Raw genomic sequence first — 17,805 nt, forward strand, 5'->3', positions numbered from 1 at the left:
GCCTAGCCCTGACAGGGCCTCCATTCCAACTCAGTCAGTAATTATGTTCTCGTTTTGTGAAGTAACCACTTTCCCCATTAAAGAGAACCATGAAACATTTCAACCGGAAACAGTTTTCTCTCAGCTTCTCTCTCCCACCGGTCAGCTTTCCCTGCGTGCAGAGAACCAGGCAGAAATACTGTTTGGAATGAAACTTCAATTGTGAAGCCAAATCTCCTGCTGTTAAGCAGGTTAAAACTATGACGCCCTTGTAGGCAACATACGTACTCAAATCAAACGTTTAGATCTGTTTATTTTGTTCCAAACCCCTTGAGGATTTAAATGTCCCAGATCTCAAGCTCTGAAATTTTGTTCATTCTTTTAGTTTTAACTGTGGTGCCTAAGAGGCTGCTTCCTGCTCTAAATATTAATACTGTGATGCTTGAGCCAAACAACAGTCTCTCGGAAAGCACACAAGTCCACACGTGCACACACACATGCGTGAAAAAAGTAAATCGAAACCCTGCCAATGTAGGTGACACATGAATGGGCAGATCTGGGACCTGTGAATGTCTTTCCTTCCTCTGGAGAGAAGTGAGTGACAGCCTGACTCTTAAGAGCCATCCGGGCCAGCAGCAACAAAGGAGGCCCTGCACACTCATTCCCCTGCCCCCAAAGTGATCTGGAGGGGGTGGGGCAAGGAGGAATGGAAGCAGAGGCACTGTTGCTCCAGTATTTTCAATGACCTCTCATGGGAGTCACAGGGCTCCTGGGGCCCAGCTTCTCCTGTTCCACAGATGCTTGAGCTGACAGGACAGTAACTCCACCCCTTCCTGTCCTCAGAGCCAAGAACCAATAAGTTTTCCTTTAGGGAGTTGATAAGAGCTGGACAGGGACCAGCGGAGGGGGGCTCAGGACTTTGGCCTTGAATGAAACATCAGAGGCCAACTATGCCCCAGCTGCCTGTTAGTAACGGAAAATCTCATGTGTGGGGACCATTGTATTCTTTGGAGCCCCTCAGAGCAACCTCATCCTCCTGGCCTTGGGATGACCCTGGCTTGGGGTGGCAAGTTATTGTTGGGTCCAAGTAACAGCCAGGGATGCCTGGCAAAAGATGATGAAAGGTTGGGTACAGGAATACAATAAACAAAGGCCTAGAGAGGAGAGAGAGAGACACCCAAAGACGGGGAGGAGAGAGGCTGAGTTCCTAATGAGGTGAGCTGTGCAACCGGACAAGGCTGACAGTACCCTTTGCCTCTGGCTAGGGGCACTTGGAATGCTCTTCAGTAAGACTGTTACCCAGAGCCTGGCTGTAGGGAAGTATCTGGCACCAACTTCAAAGGGATAATGGTGGTCCAGAGCCTACTTTCTCCGGCACCTGCATTCAGCAGAGTGGCCCAGGATGCCCAGAATGGGGGACAGACTGGGTGATGAAGGCTAAGGTAGCTTCCGCCTCCTAAAAGAAATTGTCCGACCTATGTGCAGTTGCTGCCTATGTCTTTTGGGGATCTAGGAACACAGTAAGGTTTTCTTTTTTCCTAAATCAGTTCAGTTCCTGGCCTGGCCCAGGTGAAAAGATTGATCTGCTATGAAAAGTGAGAGATGGAGGAGTTGGTCCTTCGACAAGTTGGTAACCACAGCAACGCCCGTCCCCGCATCATGCCAGCATGCTGTCATCATTCCCCCTGTGTCTGATGAGATGAAAGGAGTTTCTTCACATTTGACAGGTGGCTACAAGGATGGGAAACTGGGAAGGCCTCTTGGTTAATCTGTCAAAGTCAGTGAGTGTTATGTGGAACTCCGTAGTGTTTAAGATTCCTTCCCTAGGTGATAGCCTGCTCTTCCAGTCTATAATTGTATCAATTTGAGCCCCAAAGTGAGATGTAGCTCTGCCTGAGATGAGCAGGATTAATGCTAGTGTTAGGGATGGTCTGGGCCGAAATGAAGCTGATTGGCCCAAGCTCTGGGTTCCTCCTTTCTTCAAGCACCTATGTGTCTATGACAGTAATAAGAAATAGAGGGGAAGAAAATGGAGAGGAGGCAGTAGAGAGAAAACAGAAGGAAGGGAAAAGGGAAGCAGATGGTTAACCAACCATACCATGGGGTGCCGCAGAGCCCTTAGGAACGCTGGTACAAAGCAAGGTCCTTGTCTCTTTAGGCTTTCCTTCCCATAACCCCCAAATGGCTCCCAAGGATGGATGGCAACAAATCCCTCAGCAGAGGCTTGGGTCCCTCCTACTGGGTTCTGGGGACACAGTAGCACCTTTGGCAGTTGATTGTAGTGGGTAACTAACAAGCTGGGGCCAGAGGTCCCCTCCTCCTCATCCTTCTCTTCTTCCCCAGAGGGGCTAGAAAGTGTATGGAGAGGATCCAAAGGCCAGGGGGTGATCCCACATTTTCCCAGATCCTGGGAGAAGGGCCTGGCAAGTTTCAAGGCATTCACGGGGGAGAATTTGCTTAATGAGTTTGGAACACTGAGAGCGTTGGCTCAGAGGAGATGGTCAGGTGGCTGAAATGCTGTGTGCACAGGTTTAGGAACAAGTGTGCTGGTGGCAAAAATGTAAATGCTGAGCAGGGTGGGATGGAGGGGTGGGGTGGGGGAGGAGCACATGATGGCAAGCCAGAGGGATTAAATGGGCTCTTCAGGAGCAGGGGAGCCTGGCAACAGTTCTCCGTTGGGGTCCGGATCGTGGGACAACATCTTATCCTTGCTGGAATCTCTCTGCTCTTTCTTGAACATCTTTTGATGCATCAGAGGGACGAAGAAGAGGATTACAGCCCCAATGATGGGGGGCACACCCGCAAAGTAGAAGGCCACATGGTAGTCACCAAAGCAGTTTCGAAGGAGGCCTGAAAGGGTCAAGAGACATGAGCTTAGTTTAGCTTTTCCCTGCAATCCAGAAATGCTCTCTTTCTCCTCTTCTAGGGCCAGCCCAGGGCCAATCAAGAGTGTTGGACTATGCTGCCCTGATTCAGGAACTCCCTCAACTTCAAGGCTAAATGCCCCTGAGGTGAATATTCATCAGCAAAGATGCTAATGAAGCTACTTTTAAAGTTTCTGGGGTTGTCTTTCATTAAGCTACTAGCCACCTTTCAGTCACTCCTAGGGCTAGAGTTACAAAGGAATTGAGTTCAAAAGACTGAAGAGAATGGTTCATAGTGGAAGTCCCCAACCCCCTCCCTCCTACCCTCATATTGTTCTTGTGCAGCAATTCAGCTGAATTCCTGTTTTATTTTACATTTATTTATTATTCCTGCCTGTGTATGATGTGTGTGGGGGCACATGCATTACACGGTGATCATGCAGAAGTTGGAGGAGCTGTCTCTCCTTCCACTTTTACATATATTTCAGGGGTAACACTTAGATCAGGAGGCTCGCATGGCAACCACTTTCTAGCCCTCTTGTTGACCTTTTCCCTGAAGTTCCAGTTGCCCTAGGCGGAAGCTGAGCTGAATGTATCTTCTTCTGGCTCATCTATGCACAAGTCCTTTGGGTTCTTCAGGCTGCCAATACTATGGGGTGTGTTTGATTTGAAAAGCTTACTTTGGAAGCTAATAGGAGGGGCCTCACTGTAAAGATGAGTCCAGAAATACTACCTAAGCAAGGTGAGAAGATCCTTGTCCCTTTGTTTACTCAGGAAATAAGCCAAGTGGACAGAATTGTGACTCCCCTGGCACTCTTTGGGTGAGTAGAGGCTCTTTTCCTGGTAGGCAGGACAGTGTTCACACTGCATAAGAGCTTTGGGGGAAGATTTGCCACGGTGACACAGAGCTCTTACAGTGCCTCACACATAAAATGCTGTTCCGGGAGGATTCTTTTGAATTAGCTCATCTAACAAGCCTAGGGGAAGTGACCAAACAAGCTGATGTCTGCAGTAACTCCCTGAAAAGGAGACAGAGTTCTCTCTTCACTGGTTTTCTGGTTTCCTGTGTCCCGTTAGTACTCACTATGCTCTTTTGGGAGGGGGGTGGAGGGAGAAATTTGCACACTGAGATGTCAACACCAGCATTTGGCCAGTCCTGGACTATTTCCTTCATTAAATCTTCACTATGGGTTCAGTTCCAAAGCCAGTAGAGGAAGAGCAGGAAGGGGAGGGTGTCTATAGTTTTAGTAAAACCAGGGCCAGCTTTCTCTTTTACCTCTTCCTTTACTCAACTGACTTAAAATTAATCATGCCACTGTGGAGAGAGTAAAGAGAAACTTGGACCAAAGCCAGTGTGATGTGCATACCTAAAAAAGTATTACAACTTGGATGGCTGAATCAGGAAGAGGAAGAGTTGGAGGCCAGCTTCGTCTACCAGGTCACCCTAGGCTGCACAGTGATCGAGCAGGCTAACTTTACTTTTCTCTCTGCTCTCTAGAAGGAGCCTCGCTGTCTACAGTGAAATGCGAGTGAAACAGACAGCCCTGGATAACCCATGCCCTTGTATGGTTACTCTCTTCCGTCAGGGGTTTCATGCACTCTGACAAGGATGTTTTTACAGGAAATTGGGTGGGGGAGAGGTCTCAAGCAGAGGGGCTCCAAAGCGCTAGGCCCTCCCCCTCGAAAACAGGACTCACACCTTCCTCAGAGATCAGCCTCACCTGCAATGGGAGGCCCAGCGATCATTGGCAGGGCCATCATGCCCAGGAGGTAGCCAATGGCCTGTGAAGCCTGCATTGGTCCCACCAGCTCAAATGCAATCGGAGCCATGATGGTGATGAAGAAGCCATCACATAGACCCAGGAAGAGGCAGACAACGATAAGGCCCCAGAAGTCCCGGCACAGGGGAATCATCATAGACATCAGGCCCAGGAGCAGGAATGAGAGGACCTAGAGAAACAAGAACCTGAAATCACATTTCTTTGCTGAGATCTTTGTTGCCATCATCTGAAAGTGGAACTGCGTGGAGTGTCAGCATGTACTGAAGCCCTGTCTAAGTCTTTCCTTCCCTGAGGGGTTTGGCCTTTAAGAGAGCCCCTGTGTAGTTGAATCTAACAGGATTAAAAAACAAAACAAAACAAAAAACCTTGTGAGAGTTTGCCTTGCCCATAGCCAAAGAAGTTGGCCTTTGCAATGGATCCTGAGCCAAGGGAGGAATCACTATTTCTGTTTTCTGATCCTGAGACAGGATTTGGGATCAAGCTATGTTGGTGTTCAAAGATCAAGTAAGGCTTGAGAGGAGGAAGGGAGGAGGCAAGGAAGGCTTGCTGATGATTACACAGGGGGTTCAATGCAAAGTGCAGTTTTTAAATCTTTGTTGGGGTAGAATTTAGGAAATACCTGGGCCTGAGAGATGCCATTGGGAGGTTCTCTAGGGTTTTCTTATGATTTAGGATATGGGCCACATCCCCTCTCTCAGATATTTCAGACATCGTGGCTCTGAGAACCTTTGAACAGGGCAAGATACTCTGAGAAGGCGACAGAGAGGCTGTGCAAGGGTGCTAAGCCAACATAAAGGTATCTGCAGCACCCAAAAGCAGCCTAGGAGCATTGACTAGTCACTGTCATTTCTTCGGGCTGAGCAAAATGACTCCAAATGGAAGGATCCGTCTTTCTAGAGACTAGGCTTTATATTTTTCTTCTGGAACCCTTATCCTCTCTCTGTTTTTTAATTAAGGCCATTTGCAATCTGTGTCTGTGAGCCAGACTTTTGAAGCCTGGGACTATGGGCATAGAGAGGAGACCCCATTCCCAGCCCACTGCAGCCGGTTGAGCCAGGTCATCTCAGGGCCAGATCTAAGACCCGATCTGTTTACTAAGACTTTAAGATGCCCGCAGATTTTCCGAAAGCCTACAATTGACCAATAGGTAGGGAAACAAACCCAGGAACACATAGAAGTCAAATCTGTTTTATGCCCTCCAGCTTTTCTGTGTTGTTGCTGACAATGACTTTGTTAGGTTAGGAGCTGATTTCTGGAGAAGATAATGGTATCTTAGAATGTTTTTATTGGGAGACTTTGAACTTGGTTCATGCCATTTCGAGGTAGTTACATAGAAGTTGGTAATAAGAACTGAGCCACCCCAGCTTCTCCTGTAGGAGCATCACATGCAACCATGAGCTAAAATCAAGCCCACCTATCAATCAAGCTGATCATGGCAGTTAAGAGTTAGTATTATTATATACGACAAAGGAGCCCATTAGCTGATCTTCATCAGCTGAAATTGCTAACTGTTGTATCTAGTTCTCTCTTATCCTCCATGAGGCCTAGTCAAGGCTTGGAAATTTATAATCCCTCCTCAAACTGGAGCACAGGCTTCAAAAATGGTCTCAGATGAGGTCATTTGGCATGCTGTTTCTATTTCCTTTCTAACAGACTTTCTAGTAGTCATTCAGGGGCTAGATACCTGGCATGGCTGTTGGATTTATCAACTTTAGGGAACCACAGGGTCTACAGGGTGGGTGGCTCGTGAAAATCTGAAGCCTTGTGCCCTCCTCTCCTTACCCATGCCTAATTTCTGCAGCTGACACTGAGAGCAAAGGAGGTTACCAGTTCCCGGGATGGAGCATCTTGAAAAACTGAAAAGAAGCCAGTGGTGCACACCTTTAATCCCAGCACTTGGGAGGCAGAGGCAGGCGGATCTCTGAGAGTTAGAGGCCAGCCCAGTCTATAGAGTGAGTTCCAGGACAGCTAGAGCTGTTACACAGAGAAGCCCGGCCTTGAAAAACCAAAAACCAAAAAAACTTAAAGAAGTTCATTCATTGTCTTGTGCTTTGGTCCTAAAATGGTCAGTTTTCTTTTTGAAAAAGTGTGTGTGTGTGTACATTTGTGGATTCAGATGCATGTGCATGTGTAAACACATATGTGGAGGCCAGAGGAAAATTTCAGTTCACTCAGGAAGACTGTTAACCTCTTTTGAGAAAGAGTCCCTCACTGGCTTGAAGCTCAACAATTAAGCTACAATAGCTGGTTATCACGCTCCAGAGACCCTCTTATCCTTCCCTCCCTGGGGATTCCAAGAGAGCGCAACCGTGTGTGTGTGTGTGTGTGTGTGTGTGTGTGTGTGTGAGAGAGAGAGAGAGAGAGAGAGAGAGAGAGAGAGAGAGAGAGTGCATGTGGAGGTCAGAGGACAATTTTGTAGTGTGGATTCTCTCCTTCCACCTTTATGTTGACTCTGAGAACAGAGAATTGAACTCAGGTCGTCAGGCTTGTATGGCAAACACCTCTACCCACTGAGCCATCTTGCTGTCCACTCTTTTGTTATTGTCAAGCTTTTAAAAACATGGGGTCTGCCCAGAAAGACAAGTATCACATGTACTCACTCATAAGTGGTTTTTAAACATAAAGCAAAGAAAAACCATTCTACAATGCACAATCCCAGAGAACCTAGACAACAATGAGGACACTAAGAGAGGCATACATAGATCTAATCTACATGGGAAGTAGAAAAAGACAAGATCTCCTGAGTAAATTGGGAGCATGGGGACCTTGGGAGAAGGTCGAAGGGGAGGGGAGAGGAAGGAAGGGGAGCAGAGAAAAATGTAGAACTCAATAAAAATCAGTAAAAAAATAAATTAAAAAGCAAAAATAAAACAACAAGAACAACAAAACCATGGGGTCAGATGACCAAATTCAGGTACCTATACTTACAAGGAAATCAGTTTACTGTCTGAAGCACACCCGCCCCAGGCCCACGCTCTCAAAATTCATAACACGAGGGAGTTAGGCTATATGGCGATGATGATTTCTCAGCTCCGTTCTAATGTTATTTTATATTATTCTAAGTGGTGAAACTGGGTCAAGTATGAGAAAGGAAAATGGGGGAAGCCAGCAGAAGTCCCGGATTCTACCTAGCTCAGCCCCTAACTAGCTGTGCCTCCTTGTCCCTTGGAGCTCTAACTGCACAACAAAAAGCAAAAGCAATCTAGGCCTCGGCTATCTGCTGGGAACCATGCTGAGAGAAGCATGTGAGCTACAGCACCAGGCAGGGGCTGCTGCCTCAATGAAAAAGAACGTTCTGGCTCAGTGCCAGCTTGCCTTATTTTCTTCTCTGCCATCTTGAAGCTGCTAACACTGGCAGGAAGGGCCCATGGTGCGGGACATGCAAAAGGGGCTGGAAGTGCACATATTCTCCTATGCAAAAAGCCACTCTGATAAAGCACTTGCTGATATTTGCACCGGAATTAAACATTTCATAATTTGTTTATCCTAGTCACAAACCCTTGGTTTGACCTTGGCCAGTTCACGTATCTCTCAGACTTGGGCCTGCTATCCACAATTTAGAGAAATACAGGTGTGCTAGTTAGGTGGTTTTTTTTTTTTTTTCTTTTTAATCAACTTGACACAAGCTAGGGTTATCTAAAGAAGAGGGAACCTCAATTGAGAACATGTTCCCATTAGATTGGCTTTTAGGCAAGCCCATGGGACAATTCTTTGGGAGGTCTGTTTAAGACAGGGTTTCTCTGTGTAACAGCTCTGGTTGTCCTGGAACTCGCTCTGTAGACCAGGCTGGCCTCGAACTCAGAGACCCACCTGCCTCTGCCTTCTGAGTGCTGGGGTTAAAGGCGTGAGCCACCTCTACCCTGCTGACTATGAGACACTTTATTCATTGATGATTGATGTAGATATGACACTGTGTGTAGTGTCATATCTGGGCAGATGGTTCTTGGTTCTATAATAAAGCAGGCTGAGCAAGGCAGTTAGTAGCATTCTTCCATGGCCTCTGTTTCCGTTCCTGCCTCCAAGTTCCTGCCCTGACTTCCGGTCATGATGGAGTATATAAGATGTAGAATAAAACAAACCCTTTCCTCGCCAATTTGCTTTTGGTTATATATGGTGTTTGCTTCTGTATGGTGTTTACCTTATCCGTAGAAAGCAAACTAGGACAATAGGATATGAGAAGCACGCTGCGCAGGAGCACAGCTCTGCCACTTCTGTTGAAGACGCTGCTGCCTCAGTTTCTCCTGCAGTGTGAGGCTAGGTTGGCCTGGGTGGACTACAGGGGGACCCATAACTCTGGGGCAGCAGTCACCAGCTATTGCAACCAGAAGAATCAAATTCCACAGAAAGATGAATCATATCCTTATCTATGACACCTGACGGTATTTAGGAACTAATTTGGCTCTGCCAATGACCATGGAATTCCCACTACAATTTGTCAGGGCCTCACCAGAAGTACTTTTAGGGTTTTCCCAGGAGAGAAAGGAGTTCAAACTCAACCTCTTCCTGGTGGGTAACTTGTGATTGTTTGTGTTCTGTGGCTGCTTTTGGTCTTCCACAGGCCTTTACAGTCTGGCATCTCCTGGCAAGCTTGGTTGCAGGATCAGAACCATGAGCCAGGCCAGGAAGGGTACTACTGCTGTTAGGGAGACAAAAAACTGCCTGTATTCAAACCAGACAAAAACCAGGTCACAGAAAAAGACATCACTAGAATACCCGGGTGGTCACTGCCCACAGTGGGAGAAAACCTGTATCACTGTCAGAGGACTAAACTGGACCATCTCTCTATTTGTTTTGATTTTTGCTTTTATGGTAAGTTAGGAAAGGGGAAAGTTATGCTTGCTGCACAAATGGGACAGTGAGGGCTAGAGAGAAGGAGTGAGGTTTGGCTTTTTCTGGCATGATTTTGGTGTCCATCCTCAGGATGGAATTTCAGGTTTGTTTGTTTGAAAAAGGGTATCTCGACATAGCTCTGGCTGTCCTGGGACTTGCTATGTAGATCAAACTGGTCTTGAACTCACAGAGATCTGCCTATCTCTGCCAGGGATGGAATTTCAGAGCTAGTGCCTGATGCTAACAAGGTAGCTCTGGAAATGTGCGAGGTGGTGAACCTGAGCCTGGAAGAGAGAGGCACTGGGCTGGAGAGTGTTTCAGATTTCAACATAGTATAAGGAACCCATGAACAAATCTTGCTTGGGGGACACATCTAACTCGTGGCCTGAGTTTTCCATTTTCATTTGCTGGGCTCTTATTAATACAAAACTACCTGTCATATGTTTTGCAAGGTCCCATACACACAAACTCTCATAGAATCTTGACTCCATTTTAGTGAAGGAGGAACAGGGGAAACCAACGCACAGAGAATTTAAGTATCTCTCATGTGCAACGTTGGGGCCCAGAGAACTGCAGTGGCTCACCTTACAGCCTGTTGCAGAGCCAAGGGGTAACCTGTGATAGGCTGTGCACACGTGGCTACTCACCTGCAAGTATATCTTCTTAAGTCCAGGAATGGAGTCACTGATGTGGCCTGACACAAGACGTCCGAGGCCTGAGGTAGCCCCAATACACACCAAGAGCACCCAGGTCTCCTTGATTTCCTTGAACTCATCTTCCACATATTTCGTCTGAAAAGCATAACACCAGGATTCCCAGAACAGGAGGAGAAAGAGGAACTGACTGGTTAAATGCAGAAGTATCCAGGATTTTCTACTACTCCCGTCCCCAGACCGGGACAAGAGTCTACGATTGGAGTAGTACCTCCCAGCTCCTGGAAAAGCCCCCTGGCTGCTTCTAGCAATCACAAAGGCTACTTATCCTAGACTCTCTGGAATTTGAACTTATGAGAAACAGTTGACAGGGCTAGGCACTTCCAAGCCTTCTAAGCCCTGCCAGGACAAACTACCTAGAAAACCTAGGTGTTCCTCTATGCTGTCTCCATACAATGACTTCAAACTGACAGGCCAAAATATCAGGTCACTAGAAGATGAGGTCCATCACCTTAGGCAACCTTTAAAAATGTGCTTTACAAAACACGGGGTCTACAGGCTAGGGATATAGCTCTGTAGTAGATCATATGCTTAGTAGGGACAAGGGCCTGTGGTCCATCCTTAGTGTGCATACATGGACACACAAAACCTCATAGTCTGTAGAATAACAGCTTCTCTACAACCAGCAGTTCTGTGGCCAAGTAAGTTTGGTAGGGGCTGGTTAAGCAGCTGAATGGGCTTTTAAATTGCAGGATTTGTCACTATAGCAAAGAGATTACTACATACTATGGATCTAGAGAGTTCCCATACATGCTTTCTCCTGAACAGAATCACTTGACCACAGACCAGAATTCCTCAGAACAGTCTTTACAAAGCACACCTTGGGTCATCTGAGCCACTCTTTCAGTGATGCTTAGCCTCCTAAACCCATCTCTCCAATTGAACATTTTGTTTTCAGTACTAGGGATGAAACTAGGACCCTGTGCATGCTAGGCGAACACTCCATCACTGATTTATTTGCTGCCCTAGCCCTCTTTTAGCTTTAAAAAAAAATTTCGAGACACACTGTTGATAATTTCCCAGACTGGATTGAATTCATACTGTAGTGCAGACAGGCCTGGAACTTGCAATCCTCTTGCCAGCCTCCTGCGTAGTTAGGATTTCAGGCCTGTCAGGCCTGGTTTCCATCTGAACTGTTATCATGGGAGAAACTATGGATCATGGGCCTTGCCCTTAAGGAACTACCCTCATTTCCCACTGAGGCTCTCTTTGAACCGTGCTCTTTACTTCTCTGCCAATCTCCAATCACTGTTTTGTTTCTTTAGTCTTTGTTCCCTTTCTGTTTATTTGTTTTGAGAAAGTGCCTTGCTGTGTATGTAGCCTAGGCTGGCATCAAACTCACAGCAATCCCCCTACCTCAGTCTCCCAATTGCTGAGTCTACAGGCCTGAGCTAACCATGCTTGGCTCTGTCTCCCCCTCCCCAAAGCTCTGCCCTTCCAATGTCCTCCACCCCCACCCTTTGGCCTCCATATAAGTTGAGGTCAGCTTCTTCCTCACCAGGTGTACATAGGGGACGAAGTAACCAAGAGCGGCAGCAGCGATCCCAAAGGCCCAGATGCGATAGGTGCGTTGGCGGAACACACGCATGTTGAAGTACTTCCTGAACTGAGCCACAAAGCGCTGTCGCAGCGTGTGGGGACCTCTCTTGCTGGGGGTGTCCTGGGAGCTGGGCAGGAGGGGTCGGTAGGTGAGTGAGAGCAGCGTAAGGAGAAACATGAAGGTGCTGAGCACCTGGAAGGTTTGGGCCAGCTTGATTTTATCCCCCAGCATTTTTATGAGCAAGGGGAATGACATGGAGAAGATGCTACTTCCTGCAGACACCACGCCATTGGCTAGACCCAGGCGACGTTGAAAGTAGTGGCCCAGGATGACGAGTGATGGTTGAAAGGCGAAGGAGCAGCCGCAACCAAAGAGAATCCCGTAGGTGAAGTAGCGCAGGCTTAGGGAGCTGTGGGAGAAACAGCAAGAGCTATTCTCAGTAGCCTGGTAGCAATTTACCTGCCTCCCTTTCGTGTCCTTGGCAACCTCCATTCCTCCAGCTTTACCCACAGTCCTGTTTGCCACCAATCTGCAGAGCAGATAAGGAACCTCTGAACCCCACTTTGCAGATGGGGATTCAGAGGCCCTGAGAGGGAATTTGCCTAAAGTAACTCTAGATAAAAAAAAAAAGTTCTTGGTGTTCTATTCTTTTTTCTTTCTTTCTTTTTTTCTTTTTCTTTCTTTCTTTTTTTTTTTTTTTTTGACAAAGTTTCTCTGTGTAGTCTTGGCTGTCCTGGAACTCACTCTCTAGACCAAGCTGGCCTTGAACTCAGAGATCCACCTTCCTCTGCCTTCCAAGTGCTGGAATTAAAGGTGTGGGCCACCACTGCAGTTTTTAAGACTAGCCAGCTGAGTAAGACTGTGAGACCAGACCCCAGCCAATGGGGAAAAGACATAGTTACCACCTAAGTTAGACTAAAAAACAAGTGCATGGTCTGTTGATGTATGCCAGCTCTTCCGAATGCACCCTCTTGATCAAGAATAAAATGTGCCTTGTCCAGGCACTTAAAAAAAGCTTGGCCTTGGGACACATATGTGGCATGCACCTGTAATCCCAGCACTCAGGAGCCTAAGATAAGATTATCAGGTGTTCAAGGGCAGCCTGGTCTACACAGCAAGACTCTGTCTTATTTTTTTTTTTAGAAAAAGATTGGACTTTAATCCAGATCTGTGTGATTATAGCATCTAATGAAAGAGGATTAAACAAAAAGAAAAAGAAAAGCAGAATTGGCCTTTGCAGAGGTCAGGGGAGGGGCTACAGGAGCCAGTCTGTGTCTTCAAGAGAATAGTTTCCCCTTACTTCCTACCTAGACACTATGAGTAGACTGGGGGACCAAAGTTTTATCCCAAGTAACAACAAAGGCTTGCAAGGAGCCAAGATTCTGGTCTTGGAAGGTTGCACTGTTCTTTAGGGTTCTTTGGTGTGTCATTATTCTCAGGACCCTTAATATTTCAAAGACTGGTCAATTATCTCAGGAGAACTTCCTTTCTCTGCCTCCTTGCCCAAGGTCCAGATAGCCCAAGCCTTTTATCTCGAGCTCCAGGTAATGTATACAGGAACTGTGAGTTAGGAAGTCCCTTTAATTTTCAGAATTCTGTTTCTGTTGCTCCATGAAACATGGATTAGTTCCCTTCGAGTAAGTAGCCTTCTTGATTGATAGAGAAGTGAAGCCTCAAGTTATGGGCCTGACTGAGAAAGACTGTTGTTTAAAACTCATGGGCCCTGCTCTGCCACAAGCGTCTGTAACAGAAGGTAAAATGTGAGACGGGGAAAAGCCATGCATGGGCAGGTCAGTTTGGCTGGCATCTACCCTCACATAATACTGGCCCAACCTAGTGAAGAGTTGTTTTCTTTTGGATGCTTCTGTATATTTTGCAATAGTTCTTATCTGGCCATTAAATTAACCAATACTCATTTTGTTCTTCAGACACAGACCCAGCTTTTATACTCACTGCCAGTGGCCCCTTGATTCCAAGAAAACTATCATTATTATGGCCTCCCATCTGCTCATAGTCACTGACCATGAGTAGGGGGTTTAGTTAACTAAATAGGGGGTTGTTTCTACTTTGAACTTGTAGCTAAGTTGACTACTGCTCTTCTGTCAGACTTCTTGGGGTCTTCTCCCCTTAGATTGTAGGTATCCAATGGGATTGGATGGGCTGGGCCCTTATCCAAAGGAGTCTTGAGTTAGTCTTGAGGAAAGGGATCTTGGGGGAAAACATGGGATTCAGTTCAGGGTACTGTGTGGTGAGTGTTTCTAACTGGCCTCCAGGATGGGAGACCTTTGAGTTGGGCCTGCTAAAGGCCCCTCAGGGCTGCCTGCGCTGTGCCCTGTTCCAGTCATTCAAAAGGACTCAGAGCTCTGATGTGAGACAATGGGAAGAATGACTTGAAGTTCTAGCCACAAGCAGAATCATGTTGTTCTCCCTGGACATTAAACCATCCAGAGTTTCTTGGCTCTGAAAATGTTCTTACAAGAAAGAGCAAACAGAATAGGGGGCCATGGGCTAGAGAGAAAAATGCCTCCTCCAGTGGGCTGAGATAAGAGTGCCAGGAGAAAAAAGCACATCTAAGTGCATTCCCCCTCCCCGTGCCCCAGCCCATGTGGGCTGCAGAGGAAATGAGATCCTTATGGTGCTAATTTGTTTACACTTTGCTGTGCTCTGCCTCAAGAAACAAGCCTCTGCTATGTAGCATTGAGATTAGAGACACTTCAGAGGCCTAGCTCATCTCCACAAGAATCTGGTACCAGCTTGGGCAGGGATAATGAGGCTGACCACCAGAAGGGTCCTCAGAAAGTTTAGAGCTGTTGTCTTGAGAGGGCCGAGAAGGTTCCAGGCAGGATATGGGTTCCTCCTCTCCCTTGTCCTAGTTGGATGGGTCGGAACCAACACACCACAGTGCATGCCAAATCTAAGCTTTGCTGGAGGGTAGTCTGGGCAGCCGGAAATGCTCAAGTCATTAAGACAGTTGGCTCACTCCCATAGGGCCTAGCTGAGATAGAACATGAGTCTCATTCTCCACTGTGGATGGAAACTTAAGTCCAGAGAGCCATGGTTTTCTCTTGGGAGTCATACTCAGAAAGCAAGTCTCTTTCAAGTTAGCTCACTCTCCATTCCACACATGTCATTGTGGCCATGTTTGTGGGTCCAGGTCATTATGCTCTTACATTGACCCAGGCAGACTGGAAGTAGGGGGATACTACAGTTTGCGAAGTGTATGGCAGAAAGTCCTCAACCTTGTTTGGGAATCTCATACTTCTCTTGCTGTAGGATAGGGTCTTCATCCTCGCCTCCTCTGTACACACGCTTGTGCAGGGCTGACAGGAGAGAAGGAAGAAATCCATGTGTATGGAGCCTTTTCACCTAGCATGAACAAGTTCTACGAGTGCGACCGATGAACCCAGGACTTGAGTTTCATCTGGGTGGCTGGGGTTTGGAGCTGTACTTCAGTGGGAGGATGTTGCTAACCATCCTTCCCATGCCTGAGACATGAGAGTCCCTATCTGTGTCATCCACCCATCTTTCCAGAGCCCGAGCCACCCAGAACAGGGCCAGACATGCTAACCAGCTGTGTGCTCAGAGTATCTGTTTTTCAGCTGAAGATTGATTTGGGAGTGCTAGGGCTTCATGTTAGCTCACTTAAGGAGTCTTCTGGGAGGAAAGTCAGGGTTTTGTGGTGTGTGCCACATTAGTGGGGAGCTTGGAGAGATCTGAAGCAGCCACGTGATCTCTGAAAGATATAGAAAGTGAGGTCCAGACTTTCTTACTCCATAGCTATTCAGTGGTCAAAGCAGGACTTGACCTGCTCTGTGAACTACCAGGCTTAGGTTCCTCACAATATTTTAGAACTTTAGGCCTTTTGGGGGGTGGGTATTCCTGGCAGATGTATCCTTCAGACTCTACATAAAGTGAGTTGCAGGTGATCCTGAGTCCTGGGAGCAAGGTCTTTGAGGGCTCTACATGGACAGAGCCACAGGGGATTCTGCAATGAGAACAGTGTTCCTAGCTGAAGTCCCAAGAAAGAAGCCAATTCTCACCCTTGAAAAGTAGCCAGCAACTCCAGGCCTTACCTGGTGAAGGAACTGGTGTGGAGGCCAATGAAAGCCACAGCAGCCCCGGTGGTGGCTGTGATCCGGCAGCCCAAACGGTCCGTGAATATACTCACAATGGGAGAACAGAAGAAGATCATGCCCATGGCGAGGGCTGCAACCCATGCTGTAGAGAAAAGGAGCACAGAGACACTGGCGTTACTGTGATGTCTAATGCTGCTGCTGCCACCTCAGGTCTTCTCTGGCCTTTCCAAGGTGACGCTGATATTCCGAGTGGTATGCAAAAAGAGATGAGATATGAAACAGATTTGAAATGTGGGTGCTGGATTTGGACTAGTCAGTTCTGCAATAGAAGGCAGGGATGCTAGGCCAGATATGCACTTTTAGGAATTGAGATGCTTGAATTCAGGGGTGAGGAGAGTTAGAGTAAGCTTTAGGATTGGGTCAGGCTTGTTTCAGTCCTTGGGATACAAATCTAAATGTGACGATTAAGGAGCAGGGAAGATCACAGCCAAAAATGCCTCCCGGAATTGTGCTAGAATATAGAGCAGATTTCAGGGGCCGTCTGAAAATTTCCAGGGACTCTATGCGAGACAGGCAAAGAAGCCACACGCTTCCACCCATCACTGAAGCCCACCTCTGGCAAATCTCTGACCCCCAAACTCACAAGGAGTTGATCTTATTTCCAGAGGTGTCGTGCCTCTAACAGCCCTCACCAAGGAGGAACGTTGCCCTTTTACTCACATTCTTCCAGCCCATTTCCCCTTGCTTAGCTCTTAGAAGGAGCGCCCAAGTCTTTTGTTTGTTTAAAAGCTGTTATCGGGTTTCATCTTGAGCCTCTCTCTTCTAGGTTAAATAATCTTAGTTCCTTTAAACTTTTCTTTTCAGCTTTAATTTACTTTTGTAACTCTGTAATTATTTTCAGAGTCCTCCTCTGAACTCATTCCAAGACTTCATCATCATCATCATCAAAAAGCATTCAACCAGTGTCACCTGAGCAAAGGCGCTGGGCCGGTTTCTTTCTCCTTCCAAGTGAACAACCCCAAGTGGGCCAGAGGGAAGGGCCACTCCACTGCCTGTGCCTGCCTGGGCCTCTTCAGCGCCAAAGAGAAACTGTTCTTAGGAATCTTCTTCACTTCGCTAAGCTGGTGTTCTGAGTTCTAGCTGCCCAGCTTCTAAACTCCTGGCCCAGGATAGCCGGGGATCTGGACATGCATTTCAGTTTCACCCATTATGATATGTGGGACCTTGGGAAATCATACGAAGCTTTGCTAATCGAATTTCCCACTTGTGGGTGCTGATTAAAATTCTTGTGCTTTTCTCAAAGTGCCCCCCCCCTTACCTTAGCGGTGTTGGGGAACACAAGGACTCATACATGCTAAGGAAGTGTTCTACCACTCAGCCACAGCACTAGCTCAGCCCTCAAAGTGTTTTCAAATAAAATAATGATAAGATGTAATCATATATAGAAGAGAGCTTTGGAAATGTGAAGAGCTATACTGTACATAAAAATCAACGGAACTCTGACCTTAGACTTAAATGTAAAAGTATAAAACTTCCAGGAGAAAATATAGGAGAAAATCATTTTAATTTTCATTTAAACAAAGGTCTTATAGAATGTTCATATGAACTATGGCCCATAAGTGAAACATTGATGCATTAGACTTTACCATAACTTAAGATTCCTGCTTAAAACAACCAACCAAGATCTGATATAGCCCAGGCTGGTCTCAAACTAACCACCTCTCCCAACTAGTTGTTTACAATTCTTCCCTGATTGCCCTTGGTCTTGGGGGAGGAGCTAGAGGACATAGGTGGGAGAGGATAAAAGGAGGGAGTTTTACCTACACAGCCACTAGGAAGCCATCATTCCCTGCTAGGTATAGCCTTCAGTGTGGCCACTTTAAGGTCACCTATGCTCCTGTCGAATCCCTCAGCCACTGCTCTGAAGTAAGCCTAATAAACTTGTTTGTTCCCCGGTGAACTTCGGTGGACTCGGTTTGTCAGTGGGACCTTAGGAAAAGGGATAGACATTGTTTACTTCTC

General features: G+C 46.8%; 1 protein-coding gene across 1 annotated transcript in view; it reads right to left on the reverse strand.

Moving 5' to 3' along the window:
* Window positions 1–281: 281 nt before the first annotated feature.
* Window positions 282–17,805, reverse strand: part of Slc16a2 (solute carrier family 16 member 2) — a 124,914-nt gene continuing 107,390 nt past the window's right edge. The window contains exons 2-6 of the mRNA XM_057759169.1: window positions 15,781–15,925; window positions 11,666–12,116; window positions 10,102–10,245; window positions 4,565–4,793; window positions 282–2,829 (exon numbers count right to left, since the gene is read on the reverse strand). Coding sequence (XP_057615152.1) covers window positions 2,609–2,829; window positions 4,565–4,793; window positions 10,102–10,245; window positions 11,666–12,116; window positions 15,781–15,925 — 1,190 coding nt within the window. The 3' untranslated portion in view covers window positions 282–2,608. The remainder of the gene's footprint in view (window positions 2,830–4,564; window positions 4,794–10,101; window positions 10,246–11,665; window positions 12,117–15,780; window positions 15,926–17,805) is intronic.

The sequence above is a fragment of the Chionomys nivalis genome, chromosome X, assembly GCF_950005125.1.
Source record: "Chionomys nivalis chromosome X, mChiNiv1.1, whole genome shotgun sequence".
NCBI lineage: Eukaryota > Metazoa > Chordata > Mammalia > Rodentia > Cricetidae > Chionomys > Chionomys nivalis.